Below are 17657 nucleotides of genomic sequence, written 5' to 3'. Positions count from 1 at the left end.
ATATGTCTACCTAGCTACTAGCTAGAGTAGTCAACCAGCTCAACCACTGTCTAGTCTAGTCTTTTGTTGTACACTTAATATATGGGAGAATTTAACACACGGTACATGAATTATTGGTCATTCTAACTTTTAGTACCTTATATTTGAAAATTATCGTATTGGTACCTCGAGTTTCTATTTCAGCCTAATTATAGTTTATTCCATCAATTAATACCGTTTGTGACTTCATTTCCCATCAATTTTAAGGGTTTTTCGTCACTTCATTATTTTTCGATTTTATCTTTCATTTTTCCTTCAAGTTCAACTTCTATTTTTTTAAACCAAGTTAATTAATTCACATCATTTCATTATAAGATTAATAAGTCTTATTCATTTACCACAACTATACAAACAAGCTAAAATTCGCAATTACAAAATAAACCAGCATTAATTAAAAACTAGTCAAAACGATAAATCCGATATATCTCGATATATCCCAGTTATATCCTTATTTTACAAAATCGATATGATGTCGATAACCACTATTTAAACCATTTATCATAGGCACTTAAATGTTTCAAAAGTAAAAGAAAATGCTTATATAACAATTGGTTAATTTGAATGGTATAAAATGTTGGCTATAAAGTAAGTGAAATCAGTGGAAAATAAAGTGATAAAAATGCCCTTAAAATTGGTAGGAAATAAAGTCACTAACGGTATTAATTGACAGAAAGAACTAAAATTAACTTGAAATAGAAATTTGAAGTACTAATGTGATAATTTTCAAATGTGAGGTACTAAAAATTAGAATAACCAATAATTGTGGTACTATTTATTGAATTTATCCTTAATATATATGCAACTCACTAATCGGAATTAAAAGTTATTTTTCAACTCTGTATAGCTATACTTTGTTTTCTTTGATTCAAATTTAAAACCCCCGAATCACATAGTAGATTGTCCTAATCATTGGTCGATATGTTGAAAGAAGGATGATGTATCTGGATGCACGCTGGCATTTTCAATTGTAGATTGCATGCAATACATTAAGTACATATATAGTTACTGTACAGTAGCTAGCTAATTAATTGTACGATAAATTATTATATACTCTTAATTGTACATGTGTATCATACGTACATCTGGATGTTGAACAAAGAGGAAGCTTCATAGCTATCCTAATTAACTCATTAATTAACACTAATATTGTACATTGTGAAGGATAGGGGAACGTTGCCTTTACGAACGCTTGTACTACAGTCTACATATATAAAATTGATTCTATGGAGGATGGGAGCTTCTATTCTCTAGCATTATGTGCCATTTTGCTCAGTTCCACGATACATGCCGCAACAATCATTAATCAATCTGTCTAACTTAGCCCTGTCAGCTCTGAATTCAATTGGACACAACTGCGTACTTAAGACGTTTCTTCGATATATATGACGGTCTAATATTTGAACTACAAAGAGCATTGCTCAGGTATTTAACACCAACTGAAGTGGGAGAGAGTGAATGGATTTTATAACTCGATTAAGGTTTTGAATAAGATAATAATTAACCTAAACTTATTCATTTGTTTAACACCATGAAGAACAAAGCCGGTGCGGGCCGTTGCCTTTACGAACGCCTTTTATTTCAATATTTACCAATTACTATGTAATAATAAGATGGAATCCTATGAAGGATGGTAGCTTCCATTCTCTAGCACTTCGTGCCAGTAGTTTTGCTCACTTCCAAAGTGCAGCGTGCTTGTTCCAACTCCAACAGTCATTACTCATTAGTTTTCACCCGACTCTGGTCAGCACTTATCAATTTTCGTGGCCTTGAATCTCATCTTGATATGCATGTAATACTTTTAAGCTACATTGCATTGTGCCCCAATCGATAATCACAAGTTTGCTCTCTGACTTTCATGTATTTAGTCTCGATGATCAGTTCTTAAGCTACATTGCATTGTTGAGGACTTCGTATATAATCTATATAAACAACTGCAGTACCGCACTATATATGTATCACAGAAGGTTTTTCCCTTAAGGATGTCCTTATTTATTCTTATGGTACAAATTTTCATTTTTGACCAACTTTTTGATTAAGTTTTCACACCTCCACCGTCTAATATCTACATAATAACGTATAGATAATCTATACAAAATTTCAGCCGATTCGATAATTGTTAAGGTATTTAATTAATAAAATACAATTGACGGATTGAATTCTGCCGAACATGAACCGTTGATATTTTTGAGTAGAAAATCGAAGGTATGAGTACATTAACGGTTATCAAAATGGTTGAAATTCTGTGGAGATAATTTATACGTTATTACCTAGATATTGAATGGTGGAGATGTGAAAACTCGATAGAAAAGTTGGTCAAAAATGAAAATCCATATCATAAGAATATATAAGGACATTCTTACAGGAAAAACCTTGATACACACACACACACACATATATATATAGACCCATTTGAGAACGGATGTCCACAAAACAGAAAAAGTGTGGATGCCTCGCTGCTTTCCATCTTTTAGCCTAAAATGGGCACCGATAAGAGCGTAGCTTTTGCTAGAAGGATACCAAGCTTCGATCTGGAACTTCATTTTGCAATTGAACTCATATGTTATGAGTTTGTAGTTGAGCTTGATAGTGTGCGATGGTTTGCCGGCAAAATTTTCAACCTCGATCACATTGACCTCCATCTTCATGCCGACGCTGTATGGGATAGTTGTGGTCTACATCCGGTAAGAACATAAGCATTGTCGATGCTTGATGCAATTGTGATCTTCATCATCCACACTTTTTCTGTTTTGCGGACGTCCATTTCTAAACGGCTCCGTAAAAAATATATATATATATATATATATATATATATACTCTTTATCTAGAGTGAAGCTTCACTATGAAATTACAGAGTGGAGTTCCAATTTTGATACACTTTTCTGTCAAATATTTTCACCATAAGCGATTCAATATTTAGATATACTATTTAAGATCATCTCTACAAAATTTCATCCAATTTGACAATGGTTTGAGCTTTCAAAATTGAGATTTACACGAACGGTTCATTTTGAACAGTTTTAATTCATTCATTAATTTAATCTAATTTCAATGCCTTAACGATGTCCGAATTAGATGAAATTTTGTAGAGATGATTTTGAATAGTATACCTAAATATTGAATCGCTTATGGTGAAAATATTTGACCGAAAAATGTGTCAAAATTAGAACTTTACTCTGTAATTTCAGAGTGAAGCTTCACTCTGGATAAAGACTGTATATATATATATATATAGTCTGCATGTACACATTAAATATAGGGTCAATTACATATAAGGTCAATTCATGACTCATGTTTTTATATAAGGACACCAAAACATTTTTACCCATATAAGGCCATTTTATCATAAAAAATTAAACAAAATTACAGACTACCACTAGATTTTAAAAACACCAAAACCACCACTTTTTCTTCTTCAGCGAAGTCTTCGGCCAATCTCCGGTGAGATCTGGCGAGTCTTGGCCGTCTCAGGTCAAACTCCGTTGGGTCTCAGCTTTTCCACCACACTGGCGAGTCTAAGAAGTTTCATCCGAGGCTTCAAGACGAGAGGATGGCGGCGACAATGAATTATGACGTCAAGCTTGAGGACGAGGCCCCACGCCTTGACGATTCAAATGAGCAAGTACTGAAAATTGAGATATCTATGGCGAGGCATCGAGATCTATCGGCAAGACATTGAGATCTGATGGCAAGGCTTCGGCATCGTTAGGAGTCGACCTACGGTTTGAGAGAGAGAGAGAGAGAGATATATATATATATATATATATATATATATATATATATATATATATAGACATAAAGAGAGGAGAGAGAGAGAGAGAGAGAGACGAATTTGAAATAAAAATGTAGCTAGGGTAATTTTGGTACAACTTATGAATAAACTGATGTAAAAGTGGCATTATTTCAATAAAAAGATTAGATTGTCCTTAATTGGGAGAGAGTGGTAGAAGACGTTTTTGGATGGTATTTTCAATTAAATATATGTAAGCTTGGCATATTGTCTTACTAATTTATTCCATAATATGCATGTAAATTTTCTCGTTGGTCGTCTTTAAGGGATTAATCTAATATACATCAATGTATGTTATACATCACACATCTAACGGTTGACAACGGATATTATTTTTCTGACCACACTCACAAAACAATATCGACCGTTGGATGTGGAATGTATAGCATACATTGACGTATACTAGAATTTTCCGTCTTTAAGATGATATAACGCTGATTCTCTGAAGTTTTTGGTTCGATACCTCCACCCTTAAGAATTTACTTGTTGGTTTGCAAAGTACGTACGTACGTAGATGTACTGTGAGATTTAAGTATAGATCATGTTTATATATATATATATATATATATATATATATATAATTCCACATACCATATATCCTCCATTGATCAAGTATAGTTCTTGCTGTGGCTAGCGGTAATGGTTCATACACTACAGATGTACTGTATACTATAATTGAAATTGCATGTACATTCGATCTATATCCGGATGTCAATAATAAAATTGCTGAATATTAAGTTACTTTTTAACATTATGATCGATATATACTAGGACGCCGTTGCCTTCACGAACATTGCAACTACATATATAGTAATATAGTATGAATTCTTATGGAGGATGGTAGCTTCTATTCCCTAGCATTATGCGCCATTTTGATCTGTTCCATGTCCATGCTCCAATAATCATTAACTCACTCTTGAATACAAGTCAGGTCAGCTCTGAATTTGATTGCATGTCCAGATCGATATGCATGCAACTAAATCAGATTAAGAGAGCTAATTGTACTGATTTTGTTGACATGAATCATGCATGGTGAAGAACAAAACAGATGCCGTTGCCTTCACGAACACTACTATGTATTTCAATTTTTTAATGGAGGATGGTAGCTTCTATTCTCTAGTATCGTGTGCCAGTTTGCACACTTCCATGTATGTGTGTGTGTGTATATATATATATATATATATATATATATATATATATATATGACAATCTCCAACAATCATTAATTTCACCCAGGTCTGGTCAAGCAGCATCTACCAGTTTGCAATTGCATGGTCTTGAATCTTGATGCATGCAATTCTGTACTTAATACAAGACCGCATTTTGTGTTTCGATAGTCATACCACCCTATATGACTCTACTCAATCCTCACACTGTCACACAAGGAGCTTATCAGCTTATGCAGTTATGCTAGCTTGATGTCATGCACTGCTGGTTGCACATATATCTAAAATGATGAGTTTCAGCTGTGGTTGCAAACTTGCAATAGGTTATGGGTTCGAAACCTCGCCCATCTTCATTCTCTTCTTCTTTGTTGGTTTGCAGAATACATCAAAAATACCTGCAATCGGCGTAACGTATTTATTTCTGTCTCTATCACTATCCGGGTGTAGTAAGGGGCTGCATGTGAAACCGGATGCCAAGCAAAGAAATGAAAACCAAACTACAAGCGAAAGATGCCGTTGTAGAATCGGCAGAGGAACATGAAACACAACTGGAGACTTGGCATGGGGAGGCAACATGGTGTCCTATGAGGGAGATATGGAAGTATGAATTCCAGTTTTCCACTGATATTTTCAAATCAATCAAAAGTAATCAACTGCATAATATGGATTCCTCCAGTTTCCCGTGATATGTACTCGGCAAGAATTTGCACGCACTTGTTCTCGTATACATTGGAGACTTGGAGTACATGTGATGTAACAACTTTACAGATACATTGTAGCAAACGCTTCAACTTAGCAAGTATGATGGAAAGTACAGATGATGTACTTGTCTCAAGGTTTAACAAGCAGAACAGAACAAATTAATTGCTAGTATAAGCTACAAATGACTTGCTAGAACATGGATGCTTACATCTTAAGGCATATTGCTGAATGTAGGTTGTTTCAAGACTTTCAACCTAACGCGTTTGAAATAAACCGTAGAAGGTGCAGCATTCTTTGGGATAAATCACATGCTTTGTGGCAATGATCTCAAAGAACATGGATGGTGGGTGTAGAGTGAAGAATACTACTTCGACGGGCTCTCTGATGAACTGTATAGCAAGCTATAGGTTCATCAAGGAACAGGTTAGCATGGTCTCCATTGCTTCACGCCGGCTGTCAAGGGACCTGGTACTGCAGCATACCACGAAGTAATTTCAGGCAAAGGTCCAGTCAGTGCAAGATAATTTGCACCAAAATTTGCTGGCAATTTCTTCCAGCTTACCTGTTTTATCAAAGAAGAAAAAAAAATGAGCTTGCTTCAATTTAAATTACATTGGCGAATAAACTTAAATGAGAACATGTGATTATTTGAGGAAATGCATATAGATTAAAGACATTTGGATTGCATGTAACGCTTAGAGAATACGTCTAAATGTCATGTATGTTCACAAAAGAGTTCAATAGACTGATTTACAGACAAATCATTACAGTTTAACAGACAAATACACCTGTCTGAGACAAGATTGATAGATGCCCTCTTATTCTGATGATGGTGAGAAGATGAATCGACTGATATATATTTTGAGTATATGCTGTAGAGTGGGTGGGGGGAGTTTATCAATGCAAATAAAAATCCGTTAGTCTCTTTTAAAGTTAAATATGCCAAATATTTGAATGTTTAAACTCCCAGAAAATATCACACCAATAGATAGTAAGAAGAACACAACAAATTTTAAAGATAGGACCGGCTAGACAATTAGGACTAGTACCGTCTTAAAAGTAACTGTCCTTTTCAAAAAGTAATTCTAAAAAAAGCTGAGCCCTGTTTCTTCTCAAACAAAACTCACTGGTCTCAATTGTGCTCTGTGTTCCGTGCTTATGCACATACACATGGAGAGGACAATCAAGTGCTAACTATGATAATAAATAACGGACTAAAACATGAAAGAAGAGTCTGAATCAAGAAAAACAGAATCAAGGCTGATATCAGACAAACTAGGCAGACAAACTAGGCTAAACTTGAAAAGCTAAATGCACCGGTGCAATCAAATAGATAATTCAAAATGTATCAAGGTGGTAGGGCCTACTTGTCCGGGGAAAGCTTCAGATAATGCCTTGATAGCTGGATTTTGTACCCAACTGCTATCAGTGGATAAATTAGTTGGATGAACTGTTCCATTATTTACATCAGATTCACTATCTATACCACCACAATTCACCATAAGACGACCTTCAGGCATCAGCAGATTCTTCAATTTCAACCAAGTGGTAACCTTTCACATAGATCACAAAATAACTCGAATAAAAATACTGTGAGATGCAATCCAAAGGGATGACAAGGAAAACACGAAGATGCAGAGGAGGTATTCTTGGAAAGTGGACATATCTAGGAGTGAAGCCAAATCATCACAGCAAACTCATGAAAGTAAACATATAATTCTTACCAGAGAACTTGTTAAATTGTATTTCTCAGATCCATGTTTACTTGCAAAAACACATATATATAATCTACTTGAAATTCTCTGACACAGTGTTGTAAGAAGTTCAATATACATTAATTCAGTTTTTTAGTCTGAAGCTTGAGAAAGTCTTAGTATGTGTTTCCAAAACACTGTTTCATCCTAATAATCATGTTAATTCAAGCATTGGAATTAATGCATTGAGGTTTAGGACAAGGAGGTGCACTTGAAACATTGCTATCCTTATTCTAGCCTCAAAACACTAATCTCAGTACCCTTCATGTTTTATCAGAACATTATGGCTTTCTACATACGCTACGACATCTTTCTCCTCAAAACTCATATTCAGCAAACATCAGTTCTGAGGCAAACTTTGTGTGCACATTTCAGATGACAGGACGCTCTTCTGGGGTCTAAACTCCTAGTTTTTCTCTATCCTTATTTTTTGCACCTACCATTGCTTCTTGAATGATAAAATTTCCACAGTTTCAAAGCTTGTCATCGCATTTTCACCATAATCTTTCAAGACATTTTCTCTAATGAATCACAAGAATCTATTTTAATAAAAAAAAAATTATATATATATATACTGATGATTCTCTCAAGCATTTTTTGAAGTCCTTTAAATTACAATCAGCAGAAATACCTACTGAAAACTCTTTATTTTCAGAGACCAACATGCAAAACATTGGCTTGAAGACAATATGATCAGAAATATATTAGGAGTTATTATAGAAACAATTGAACAGCTTACTATACAAAGAGTTTTTGAAATAGCTCATCACTCTATTGAGACAAACACAAAATTGTTGAAATAACTCATCACTCTGATAACCCTCAAAGACCATTAAACAAAATTATGGCCTGCTAAAGCAACAAAAATTCATTTAGGGCTTCTTACCTCCTCCAACTGTGGCAAAACTTTTCCATGAGAAACAAGTCAACGGCAATTCGTGATATTTACTGAAAGAACAAGTTAGAAGCATAATAAACAATAATTGCTGATTATTTGAATTGAAATCGGTGTTGAAACTAACAATTAAACTTAGTATCACTTATTTTCTCATTTATGTAGGACATCCCGTCATACCCATATTACTAGAGTTTCAGAAAAAGAGGATTCACTTGAAGACTAGTATCATAGAAAGAGTCCTTAAATTTGATCATTCACAATGTCCCGAAAAAAGGAAAAATGTGTAATGCAAGAAGAAATATAGACAAGGATGAAGGATCTCACCAGCATATCCTCCAGAAATACAAACTGAAGGAGAAAATGCATCACCGATATGGATGTTAAGAATGCCACCAGCTTGTGTATGCTTCTCAAGATCCGACAGCCCAAAATATTCTCTTGCTTTGTGAATAAACTAAAATGAGTACAAGTAAGAAAGATACACTATGACTAACAATGATTCTACCAAAATCCAAACAGATATGCCACAATGATAACTATAACCAATTTTACCACATTAGCAATGAGGGTTAGTTATAATTATGTAAGTAGAGCAAAATATTTCTAAGATTAGTATTACTCGTTATCAGATTTAGATATTTAGAAACCTATGGTGTAGATCAGGCATGAACATATATTGTGAGGATAAAGATGCATATCAACTAATGCAGTTCTTCTGATTATCTAAAGAACTCAAGTTCAAGGCTCTTCAATAATCAGACAAAGATTACTAAACTGGAACACATCAAAACATAACACAGAAGACACTCACAATTTCATCAATCTCCCAACCTTCAAGCTGCAAAGATGGCCACAAGTCGAGCATCAAATGCGCAGCTGTTCCTCCACCCTGACTTGAACACCACTCTCACTCAGAAATCACTACATTTTATAACACAGAATCCATCTCGCATGAATTCAAATTGAAGTGAATTACTTACCAAGCCCAAAATGGCAATAGGACCTTCTGGGACAATAGCAGGCAAGCTAGCAAACTCATCCTGCTCAACAAAAATAAAGACCATGACTTTCTTACACTTCCATCCTTTTAACAACATCAATCTTCAATAACATCAACAAAGTATGAATCTTTAAACGTACCCAATACGAATTAGTCCATTTCTGGTGCTTGTATAGAATACTTTGCACATTATCTAAACCAAAAGTCAAGAATTAAACGAAGAACAAAATGATGGGTAGTGCTTATTAAGATGAAAGAATTGGAGAACATACGAGTAGAGTCGAGAAGCAACATTCTTGATTGAGCAGTGTCCACAATTACAATTTCATTGTAACTACTTCTAATGGCTGTTCGAACTTGATACTCTTCTTCTTCTTCTTCTTCCTTGTTCATTTCCACTTCTTGCTTATCTGCAGTTGAAGAATTGGTCTTAAACTTCCGATTCTCATTATGCAACCAAAGTGAAACAGAGGACTCTGCTGTACAGCTATGATTATGGGTTCGGGAATGATTGAACTGAAAAGTTGCCGGGTACTGATATTGAGTTGGAGTTGGAGTGTGTAGTTTGGGTAGGAGAAGGGAGCAATTTGTTAACACTTAACAGAGCCATGAGTTCCGCCGTTCCGGTGTGTTTCCATTCCTACTTCGGTCTAATCTATTTGACTCAAACACAGTCTCTTGTTTTGTTTTGGGCCTGGGTTTGCAGCTGCAGGGCCATCGACAAGGTTGTTATACAAACTACAAAGAGTTGGTACAAATCCAGGTTTTACAACTTACGTGTTCCATCCAACCCAACATTAGGATTGTTCTACCTTTTATAGTTAATTAATAAATTTAATTTCGTATCATTATTTCCTAGTTCTCGTATGAATAAGTTTGTTTCAATTGTAACTCTCGTCTCCTGAGGCATTGTCCTGTGAGTGTACAAGATGTGATGTGTCCAGCCAGTACTCTACGGCCTGCTTAAACATAGAGGTTTTGAACTCTTGTTAATGAATGTCAATTTTGTTTTTTTTTAGTTATTATTATTAAGATAAGGAGTGTTCAGACCAATTGATCCTTTGGGTTCGATTCTTCGGAATGCCTCCGAGCTATTTCATGTTCAGCTGGCTAGTACAAATGGTGAAATGGGGTCTAGGTAGTAGCTTTTTCTCCATGTCTCGTTTTGGAAGTGTCTACTGTCTAGTGTGCTGGTGTTGCCCTCTCTTTACTGAAGAGGGCTCTTGTAGACTCATTAACACTTTTCGTCTCTTTGGATCAAGAAAGAAAAACGAACTCATAAGCATCAAAACAGATAGTCCATGGGCACAAGTAATTTATTACTGCATCTAAATACCAGAATAAAACGATAGGAAGCAGGGAAAGGATTGTCCAGATACAAAATCGAGAACTCAAAAAGCTGTGTCCTTTGTAAAAAAACCAGGACTCAGCTCCATTTCTACGTTTGAGTCTTTGGAAAAGCTAATACATCCAACCATACCCCAATAACTGTACAAACACATCTACATGGCTACATATAACCTAAGAGAGGCCCCTTCCCTGCAAGTAAAAACCCCTAAGCCACACTAACAAAGAAACACTCTCTACGAAACCGAAGCAACCACAACAAACATGCCTTATCACGAGTGCATCCCGTTGAAAATGCCATATACACCGTCGTGAGGCCTATTAGTGAGCTTGGCACCTCCATTTTGGCATGTTTGTGCTGTGTACACATCGTGCCCTGCACCATTAGGGACATTCCTTTTTGCCTCTGGAGAGGCCTGGAGGAAAGCATCCAACTGCCCATATGCTTTACCAAACATTTCGCTGCCTGTTCCATATGAAGAACTCCTTTTCCTCTCAGAGCTTGGTAAGAGAGCGTCCAACTGTCCGCATGCTGCTGCTATGAGCCCTATAAAACATTACAAACCGATTATTATTCATACGCTATTACTATTACTTCTGTAATCTGATGCTATATCATACAATAAAGTTAGACTGATCCAGTTGCAGCAATGAATTACTAAACCTGAAGAACCACCTTCAGAGCTCAAACATGAACTGGGGACATTTTTTTTTGGTGAGTTTAACTGTTAATTGGTCAGCCTGGCCAGGTCAATAAGTATTCACTTGACAAGAAGTACATTATATACTGTATAAGGAAAGGTACCTGCCTCTACTGTTTAAATTCGAGGAGACATACCTTGGAATAAAACAGAAGGTTTTGTTGGTCTTGATTTATACTCAGGGTGAAACTGGACACCGATGAAATAGGGATGATTACGTAGCTCAACAATCTATGATATAAGAATTCCAAATATGGGATCAGATTCAGCAGTGATACAAACCAAATCAATCTAAATTTGCAGATTAAAAGTGTAAACTATACCTCCATGCGCTGGCCAGTTTCATCTTTGCCAGTGAAAGAGAGGCCGGAAGTTTCAAGACGTGCTACCATGTCAGGGTTTACCTAAGTTAAATAATAAATGCAACATAAATTAGTCCTTCCGCCAAACTAGTGTTTTTAAAAGACACTATATTGAATTGGGATGCCACATACCTCATATCTGTGTCGATGTCTCTCATCAACATAGAGTTTGTTTCCATATCTAAAACATTTGAAAAAATTGCACATGTTAGATGACTTTGGCACCTGATTCAGCATGTTGGTAAGTTCCGATTTTCAATCAAGTTACAGATCAATCTATGCAAGGCAATAAATATCCTACGGAGCTTTTGTTCTTACTAATATTACAGGTTAATATTTAAAAAATGAATCACTAATATATGTGAAACGTACAAAATAAATGCGTTCATTTATATCTTTCCAAGTTGGTACTCACAGTTTAGCTGATTTGTAGTCTGTGGAGTGGAAATATGTTCTCCTGGATCCAAGGCGCATGGTACCTCCCATATGTGTTTTCGAGCCCTGCTTATGATAATACAGAGATCAGATAATGTGAAAGGAATGACTTTAGTTCCATAACACTGATATATACGCTAATCACCTAACACAGACCTCAGGCATAAATATAACACATGGATTCTTGGTTTCAGGATCAAATTCTGTGCTATTAGCATCCTGCAGACCAAGAACAGATCTTGCGAATTCAATCACAGCGACCTGCATTCCCAAACAAATCCCAAGAAATGGAATTTTCTTTTCCCTGGCATACTTCACTGCGAGAATTTTCCCTTGCACACCTCTATCACCAAATCCTCCTGGAATAAGGACACCATCTGCGCCCTGAATATTTAGAAGTTAGGAAACAGTGAGAAGGCTAAAAGAGAGAGCAATTACGACTTCCGAAGGAGAATTATGAAAATTGTAGCTCTAGATACCAAGCCTATTAGAGCTAGATACATACCTTCAACAACTTCCATGCAGCTTTATAGGCATCAGGATTCTGCAATGTGCAATTTCTTTTTTGTCAAGTTTTGAAACAAGCGAAACTGCAAAATCACACAAGAACTGAATATTGATCATAACCTCTTTTTCAGTTGTGAGCTCAAGATCACCAGATGGAACCCAATCCACAAGAAGTTTCTTGCCACGAGAAACAGAAGCATGCACAAGAGCCTGCCGAAATTTATAGATACATCAGAACAACATATTAATCATCTGCACTAGAAACTCAATAGTTATAGCTAAATGCACCTTTTGTATAGATAGGTATGCATCAGAAAGGCTTGTATACTTCCCCACTATGGCAATGCGCACCTGTTATTTAAAAAACACATAACATATCAATTTGATGGCCACAAACACAAACATTTGTGAGTGTGAATTGTCTAGGGTTGGGACTGACCGGCTCATGCAGCATATCACAACCGTCAGCCATTGTAGTCCACTCTTCTAATTCAGGTTCCCTCGTTAATCTGCACATGATGGAATATCTATGTAAATGAATGTTGGAATACTAAAAAGTGGTAATAAGTGATGAAGTGAACCTAATAACAGATGAGAAGAGCTCATTGGACATACCCCTGAAGATTCAACACTTTCAAGATTGCTTCATGAGCCTTCTGGTCCTATTTGAGAATAAGCAGGAATTAATCAGCACATTACAGTTATATATGAGAATCATTTAAGATCAGTTGAATAAATTTCAGAAGTTGCAGCGATGTACTTACCATTAAGAGTAATGGAATGTGCCAAATGTTGGGAACATCATAAAGAGTGATGATGTTCTCTTTCTGGATACCAAGCAACCATGTAAGATTCACTAAATCAGCATATTTCAAAACAGATAGACAAGTGCTATGCTTGAATTGATATATATCCAACAGATACCTTACCTGGACATGGCAAAATTGACTGAGTTTGGTCCTTACAGTTTCTTCTAGGGGCTGTGAAAAAAAAATTACACCTCAGGCCAACATGATCAAAGAATAACGGGAACTTATTCCATGCACCAAGGTGCTCTTGCACCATCCATGTGCAAGGCACGTGCTCCGTTAGTACTTTGACGTCAGAAACGGAGGAAAAAAACTCCCAGTTGTAGTAAAGTTTATTTTTACCAACTAGAGGATCAGGTCTCTTTGATGTAGATGAAAATTATGTGAGATATGTTGGCCTTTATCTGAGGTATTAAATTTTGAGGAGGATTGGAAAAAAGATTGTACAAATTTTTATATGCAAACCCAGAATATGAGGGTTGAAGAAAAAACCCGAATTCTTGAGGTTGAAGAAGAGAGACGAATCTTCGACATCTGAGTTTTTTTTTCACCTGCTCATGGGTAATTTAATTCATTAAATACTCACCTTAATGTGTTTTTACAATGTTTGACTAGAAATTTTTTGTTCTAGTTATTTTAACGGTGTTCAACCAAAAATAAATAAATAAAATTAAATGAACGGCTGAAATTACATCATATTTATTTTCGGTGTTAGTGCCAAAAAAAAGTTAAATGAACGGCTGAAATTGTATTATATATATTTTAATAGTCTTAGAAAATTTAATTAAATAAACGGCTGAAATTGCAGTATATTTACTTTCGGTCTTTAGTACCAGAAAGATAAAATAAATTAAATGAACGGTTGAAATATTTATCGGTCCACCTGCAGAATAAGTTTGGAAGAATAACATGCATTTGGGTCCGTGTGTGTAAGAAAGAGAAGGAGAAACGAGAGAAACGGACCATTGTGCTGCGACAAGCCAACACATGTGGTGTCAAACCCAGACGTCTTAGTCCACGAACACTGTGCTGGGTTGGTTTTGTTTTCTGAGAATAATTCAATGCATTAATTAAATTCAACACACTTTAAATCCTTCTAAGATCCCAATTCTCAAACACACTATTATCAAGAAGCTCAGTTTTACCTGTTCACCAACAACATTCAGAACAGGCACAAGGCTAACATGAACTAAACAAAAATTATCAGCTCCTGAAATCAAAGTCATGAACAAAGAGTCAAATGAGTAACTGAAACATTAAGGAGTGACCATTTGAAGTTGGCACACAATATATGCTTACCTACACGGTACGAGAACTGTCTTAATGCCTCAATAAACGGCATGGATTCAATATCACCTAATTGAAGTCCAGAAAGCTATTAGTAATCTGAAGTTCTGAACTAATCCATTGAAATAGCACAGATCACTCTGCAATATTTACGTACCTATCGTTCCACCCAACTCTATGACACAAACATCAGCAGGGCCTGACTTTCCATCAACTGATATATGTGCTACACGTTCAATCCAGTCTTGAATAGCATCTGTGATGTGAGGTACAACCTACATATTTTACAATACAGAGGAAAGTAATCAATATAAGAGAGATAGGTGTCAGATTCAAAAGCGCTCATATGCAGACAAAAACCTGGACAGTTTTTCCCAGATAATCCCCCCTTCTCTCTTTGTTTATAACATCCTGTGATCCAAAAATAAAATTTAAACCCTTGTCAATTGTGGCATAAAAGCTGATACAGATATTTTTGTGGAATCATAGATTAATCGACTTGCCTGGTAAATTTTTCCCGTCGTAATATTATTATCACGGGTCAGCTTGATGTCCAGGAATCGCTCATAGTTTCCAAGGTCCAGGTCCACCTGTGAACATAAGAAACAAAAATAGTAAAAATAAAATCTTTGAATCACTGAGTCTAGATTTGTGCAGAATCTTCACACTTGAGTCCAAATTTCACATAGATTAACCACTATATTGCAAATAGTGTCAGTTTGCAATAGCTATATAATCTTGTAACTGTAAACAGAACTAGATTCATCAACTTTTGTCATCAGATGACTTTTGAGCTTTGTCAAACAGAAAGAGAGCAACTTGCAGAGACCAAAGAGGGGAGGAGAGTAATTTGATGTACCTCACCACCATCATCTAGAACATAGACTTCTCCATGCTCCACAGGTGACATAGTTCCAGCATCAGTATTCAAATATGGATCTGAATTATAAGAGCGCCAAATGGTGATCAGAATATTGCAGGTATTTATACTGAGATTACAGTAAATGAAATTGAGAAGCTTTTATTTCATGCACCAATTCAAAAAGAAACTGGACAGAAAAAGTTAAATCTAACAATATATTTTGTCCATTAAGAAAAGTATGGTGATCTTTCCAACAAAAATGGCTTTCTGGTTTGTCGCAAAAGGTGAAAACACCAACAGAGGAGATGCGGACCAAAGCAAGAATTGATAACAAAACTAGAATATCAAGAAGAGGAAGAGACCAATTTTGATGGAGGTGACCCTTAGTCCACAAGCCTTTAGAATAAGACCAATACTACTAGCAGTGACCCCTTTTCCAAGACCACTCACAACTCCACCAGTGACCAAAACATACTTCATTTTCTTCTCCTGCTTCTTCTTTCACACAGACACCTTCAAGCCCTGTTTTGGGTACCTCCTATACACAGAAAAACAAAGATGACTACCAAAGCAACATTGTTAACCTCAACATTGAAACCCCAATGAAGAACAAGGAAATAAAAGATGGGATCTTTTTGTTGCAAAACGTATGAACAATAAGAACCCACCAGCACAGTCCCAGTGTTTCAGGGCAGAAGCAAAGCTGCTGAGTTTCCTGTTTCCTTAAAATTCTAGCTGTGTCTTTCAACGTTATCTGGTTTTCTCTCTCTTGAATTCCAACAGGGAGGTGCAAAGAGCGTGACTTATCAATTTATCATACAAAAAAGTAAGAAATATCAAAAGCCTCTAAGAGCAAGAAAAGAGGGAGAGAGAGAGACAGACAGACAGAGAGAGAAGTTAATGCAGTGCGGAATGGGTTAGGCAAACACCGGCATTTTATAGGCACAATGCCATCTTCCAAATATAGTAATTTCTTTTTTCTTTTTGGTCAGGTTAAATAAAGAAAATAACCCATTTGGCTTTTTTCCTCTTAAAAATATATATAATTAAGAAAGTTAGCTCTGTTTTTTATTTTTATTTTTAATTACGTCACTGATTCAACTCAGCAGTGAGCAACAAGGCAGGCCCATAGCCACCAAGAACTATAAAATGATGAACTTCTTTATCCTAATTCTAGTTATCACTCAAAATTTTCTATGAAAAGTGAAGAAAATCGATAGGAAAATTTTGACATTTAACCAACCCAGTAATTCTGTAACCCCCTGATTATCTTAATATCCTCGATTTTTTGCCAGAAGTTGATAATTGAAGCCAGGGGCGGATTCATTCATGGGCAAGCCTAGGCAACTCCTAGGCTGGGTTCTTGACTCTAGGCTTAGAGTGTAGAGTTTTTCTTGAGAAAAGCCATGTAAAAAGGGCAAAATATGGTGAAGGTTAGAGGAAGAATACGATTTGCAGAAGTAGTCTGTTATTTTTTTTCCAATCTGCAACCCAAAATGACGCCATGCTTCTTATTAGTTGAGCCGTAACGACGTCGTTTCGTGTATAAAAGACGCAAATTTCCCATCAACTCTTCAAATCAAATATAAATCAAGTCTAATAACCAATAGTCTAACAAGGTTTCTCTGCGTCTTGATCTTTCAGAGACCAAGACCCTAAAACCAAGTTGAAAAGGGTTCTCCCAAAGTTGAATAAGGTTCTCCTGTCTCCCCCAAATAGGACGTACAAACAATTTTTGTTGTTCTTGATTCAATAATTTTATTCATATGTAATGAAAATTAATTTGTCTGAGATGTTGTGTCATTTTGATAAATTTGATTGAATTTATTGAATTATTTTTATAATTTAGACATGTAAACAACTGATTCTAAAATGTTATGGGTAATAACATGGAAAATACTTGTATTCATTCCGGTATGGACGTGTGCGTCCAAACACCTCTTATTTTTATACATTTGATAGTGTGAATAAAAAATCTCAAACGTTCAAAAGTTTTGATAA

General features: G+C 35.8%; 2 protein-coding genes across 2 annotated transcripts; both read right to left on the bottom strand.

The window, feature by feature from the left end:
• Nucleotides 1–5664: 5664 nt before the first annotated feature.
• LOC126786679 (uncharacterized) lies at nucleotides 5665–9871 on the bottom strand. Its single transcript, XM_050512576.1, has 8 exons — nucleotides 9619–9871; nucleotides 9487–9539; nucleotides 9327–9386; nucleotides 9158–9235; nucleotides 8658–8800; nucleotides 8335–8374; nucleotides 7062–7247; nucleotides 5665–6256 (listed from the first exon to the last, which is right to left on the bottom strand). Exons 1-8 carry the CDS (start codon nucleotides 9737–9739, stop codon nucleotides 6119–6121), a joined length of 819 nt encoding a protein of 272 aa, XP_050368533.1. The 5' UTR covers nucleotides 9740–9871; the 3' UTR covers nucleotides 5665–6118.
• Nucleotides 9872–10639: 768 nt separating this feature from the next.
• Nucleotides 10640–16527, bottom strand: LOC126785913 (uncharacterized). The gene is made up of 22 exons (XM_050511593.1): nucleotides 16325–16527; nucleotides 16019–16194; nucleotides 15654–15733; nucleotides 15298–15384; nucleotides 15155–15205; nucleotides 14952–15069; nucleotides 14807–14863; nucleotides 14653–14717; nucleotides 14471–14554; nucleotides 13628–13678; nucleotides 13463–13525; nucleotides 13314–13360; nucleotides 13138–13207; nucleotides 12987–13049; nucleotides 12819–12908; nucleotides 12697–12735; nucleotides 12348–12575; nucleotides 12172–12257; nucleotides 11889–11937; nucleotides 11718–11798; nucleotides 11532–11625; nucleotides 10640–11240 (listed from the first exon to the last, which is right to left on the bottom strand). The coding sequence occupies exons 2-22, from the start codon at nucleotides 16134–16136 to the stop codon at nucleotides 10966–10968; spliced, it is 1896 nt and encodes a 631-aa protein (XP_050367550.1). The 5' UTR covers nucleotides 16137–16194; nucleotides 16325–16527; the 3' UTR covers nucleotides 10640–10965.
• Between the last annotated feature and the right edge of the window lie 1130 nt (nucleotides 16528–17657).

The sequence above is a fragment of the Argentina anserina genome, chromosome 3, assembly GCF_933775445.1.
Source record: "Argentina anserina chromosome 3, drPotAnse1.1, whole genome shotgun sequence".
Lineage (NCBI taxonomy): Eukaryota > Viridiplantae > Streptophyta > Magnoliopsida > Rosales > Rosaceae > Argentina > Argentina anserina.
The sequence above is the reverse complement of the archived record's forward strand: the minus strand, read 5'-3'. Positions and strand labels throughout refer to the sequence as shown.

Excerpts from the sequence above, each read along its gene's own strand:
- LOC126786679 (XM_050512576.1), bottom strand. The coding sequence starts at position 9,739 with ATGAACAAGGAAGAAGAAGAAGAAGAAGAGTATCAAGTTCGAACAGCC. Across the intron at positions 9,540-9,618 it reads GTTGCTTCTCGACTCTACTC|ATAATGTGCAAAGTATTCTA; the intron begins GTATGTTCTCCA and ends CTTTTGGTTTAG. Across the intron at positions 9,236-9,326 it reads CTATTGCCATTTTGGGCTTG|GGTGGAGGAACAGCTGCGCA; the intron begins GTAAGTAATTCA and ends TGTTCAAGTCAG.
- LOC126785913 (XM_050511593.1), bottom strand. The coding sequence starts at position 16,136 with ATGAAGTATGTTTTGGTCACTGGTGGAGTTGTGAGTGGTCTTGGAAAA. Across the intron at positions 15,385-15,653 it reads TTCTAGATGATGGTGGTGAG|GTGGACCTGGACCTTGGAAA; the intron begins GTACATCAAATT and ends TTATGTTCACAG. Across the intron at positions 11,241-11,531 it reads ACCTTCTGTTTTATTCCAAG|GGCTCATAGCAGCAGCATGC; the intron begins GTATGTCTCCTC and ends AATGTTTTATAG.